General features: G+C 67.6%; 1 protein-coding gene across 1 annotated transcript in view; it reads right to left on the bottom strand.

Annotated features, from left to right (window-relative positions):
* Positions 1–1,506, bottom strand: part of LOC108510004 (cyclin-dependent kinase 16-like) — a 9,900-nt gene extending 8,394 nt beyond the window's left edge. The window contains exons 1-2 of the mRNA XM_017839640.1: positions 1,313–1,506; positions 245–515 (exon numbers count right to left, since the gene is read on the bottom strand). Of these exons, the coding sequence (XP_017695129.1) occupies positions 245–515; positions 1,313–1,421 (380 nt within the window). The 5' untranslated portion in view covers positions 1,422–1,506. The remainder of the gene's footprint in view (positions 1–244; positions 516–1,312) is intronic.
* Positions 1,507–1,572: the final 66 nt, after the last annotated feature.

The following is a 1,572-nucleotide window of genomic DNA, read 5'->3' on the forward strand; positions in this document are numbered from 1 at the left end:
CCACAGTGTTCTCCAGTGCTCCCAATCCCCCCAGTCCCCCCAGTGCCTCCCAGTCCCTCCCAGTCCCGCGTACTCCCCTCAGTGCTTCCAACGCCTCCCAGTCCCGTGTAGTCCCCCCAGTGTCCCCAGTCCCCCTAGAGTTCCCCAGTGCCCCACAGTGTTCTCCAGTGCTCCCAATCCCCCCAGTCCCCCCAGTGCCTCCCAGTCCCTCCCAGTCCCGCGTACTCCCCTCAGTGCTTCCAACGCCTCCCAGTCCCGTGTAGTCCCCCCAGTGTCCCCAGTCCCCCTAGAGTTCCCCAGTGCCCCACAGTGTTCTCCAGTGCTCCCAATCCCCCCAGTGCTCTCCAGTGCCCCCAGTCCCCCCAGTGCCTCCAGTCCCCCCAGTCCCACCTCGCAGGCGCTGGGCCGCGGGTGCTGGCGCAGGCGCACGGGCGATGCCACCTCCTCCGAGGATGTCCCCGAGGGGGGGTCACTCTCCCCGTCCGATCCCATTCGCCCCTCCTCCCCCCCTGCCTCTGGGGGGCAAGGGGGACATCAGGGCCCCCCGAAACCCCCCCGGGATCCCTGAACCCTCCTGAGACCCCCCCAAAAGCTCAGAACCCCCCTCAAATTCAAGGGATCCCCCCCCCGAGATCCCCCTGTGTCCCCAAGCCCTCCCAAAGTCCCCACTCAGGGACCCCCATCTCCCTGAATCCCAAGAGCTTCCCCACCAAACCCCCAGGACTCCCTCAAACCCCAAGGGGCTCCCAAAGGTCCCCAGGACTCTCCCGAACCCCCCCTAAAGCCCCCAAAGGTCCCTCCATCCCTCCCACAAGCTCCCCAGGTGCCCCCAATTCTGTGTCCCCTCCTCCCGGGACAGGGGCACAGGGGGGACCTGGGGAACAAGTTTGGGGGGGTGACACGGGGACACAAGGCAGGGGGGCGGGGACAGGTGGTGACACCGGGGGGCGGGCAGGGGACAGGATACGGGAACAGATGGATGGACAAGAGGGGGTCCTGGGGACAGATGGACGGCGGAAGGGGGTGAAGGGGGAGGACGGAAGGGACCCCAGAGCTCTTAAAGGGCCCGTGCCCCGCCGGGAGTGACTTAAAGGGCCAGGCACCTCCAACCCCTGCCCCGCCGTCTTAAAGGGGCAGACGCTCTCTTAAAGGGCCAAGCACCCCCTCAGTCTCTCCCCCCCCTCAAAAAAGCTCTTAAAGGCCCAGGCACCCCAAACCCCTGTCCTGTCCCTCTTAAAGGGCCAGGCCTCCCTTTAGAGGGGCGGGGTTCCCTCAAAGGGGGCGGGGCCCCCCTTAAAGGGCCGGCGCTCACCGCTGTCGCTGCCGTGGCCGTCGCGGGGGTCCCCCAGACCCTTCTCGGGGGCGCGGCCCCCCCGCAGCGTCATCGACAGCTGCCGCTTGATCTTCTTCATCCGGTCCATGGCCGAGCCCTGGGCGGCGACACCTTTGTCCCCCCTGCACACCTGGGCCCCCCCCGCATACCTGGAGCCCCCCACACGCCTGGGCACCCCCTGCACCACCTGAGGCCCTGCAAAACAGGATTCTTCCAAGCCTGAGTCCCCCTCCCCAAAC

Source organism: Lepidothrix coronata, unplaced genomic scaffold, assembly GCF_001604755.1.
Source record: "Lepidothrix coronata isolate B3197 unplaced genomic scaffold, Lepidothrix_coronata-1.0 Scaffold444, whole genome shotgun sequence".
NCBI lineage: Eukaryota > Metazoa > Chordata > Aves > Passeriformes > Pipridae > Lepidothrix > Lepidothrix coronata.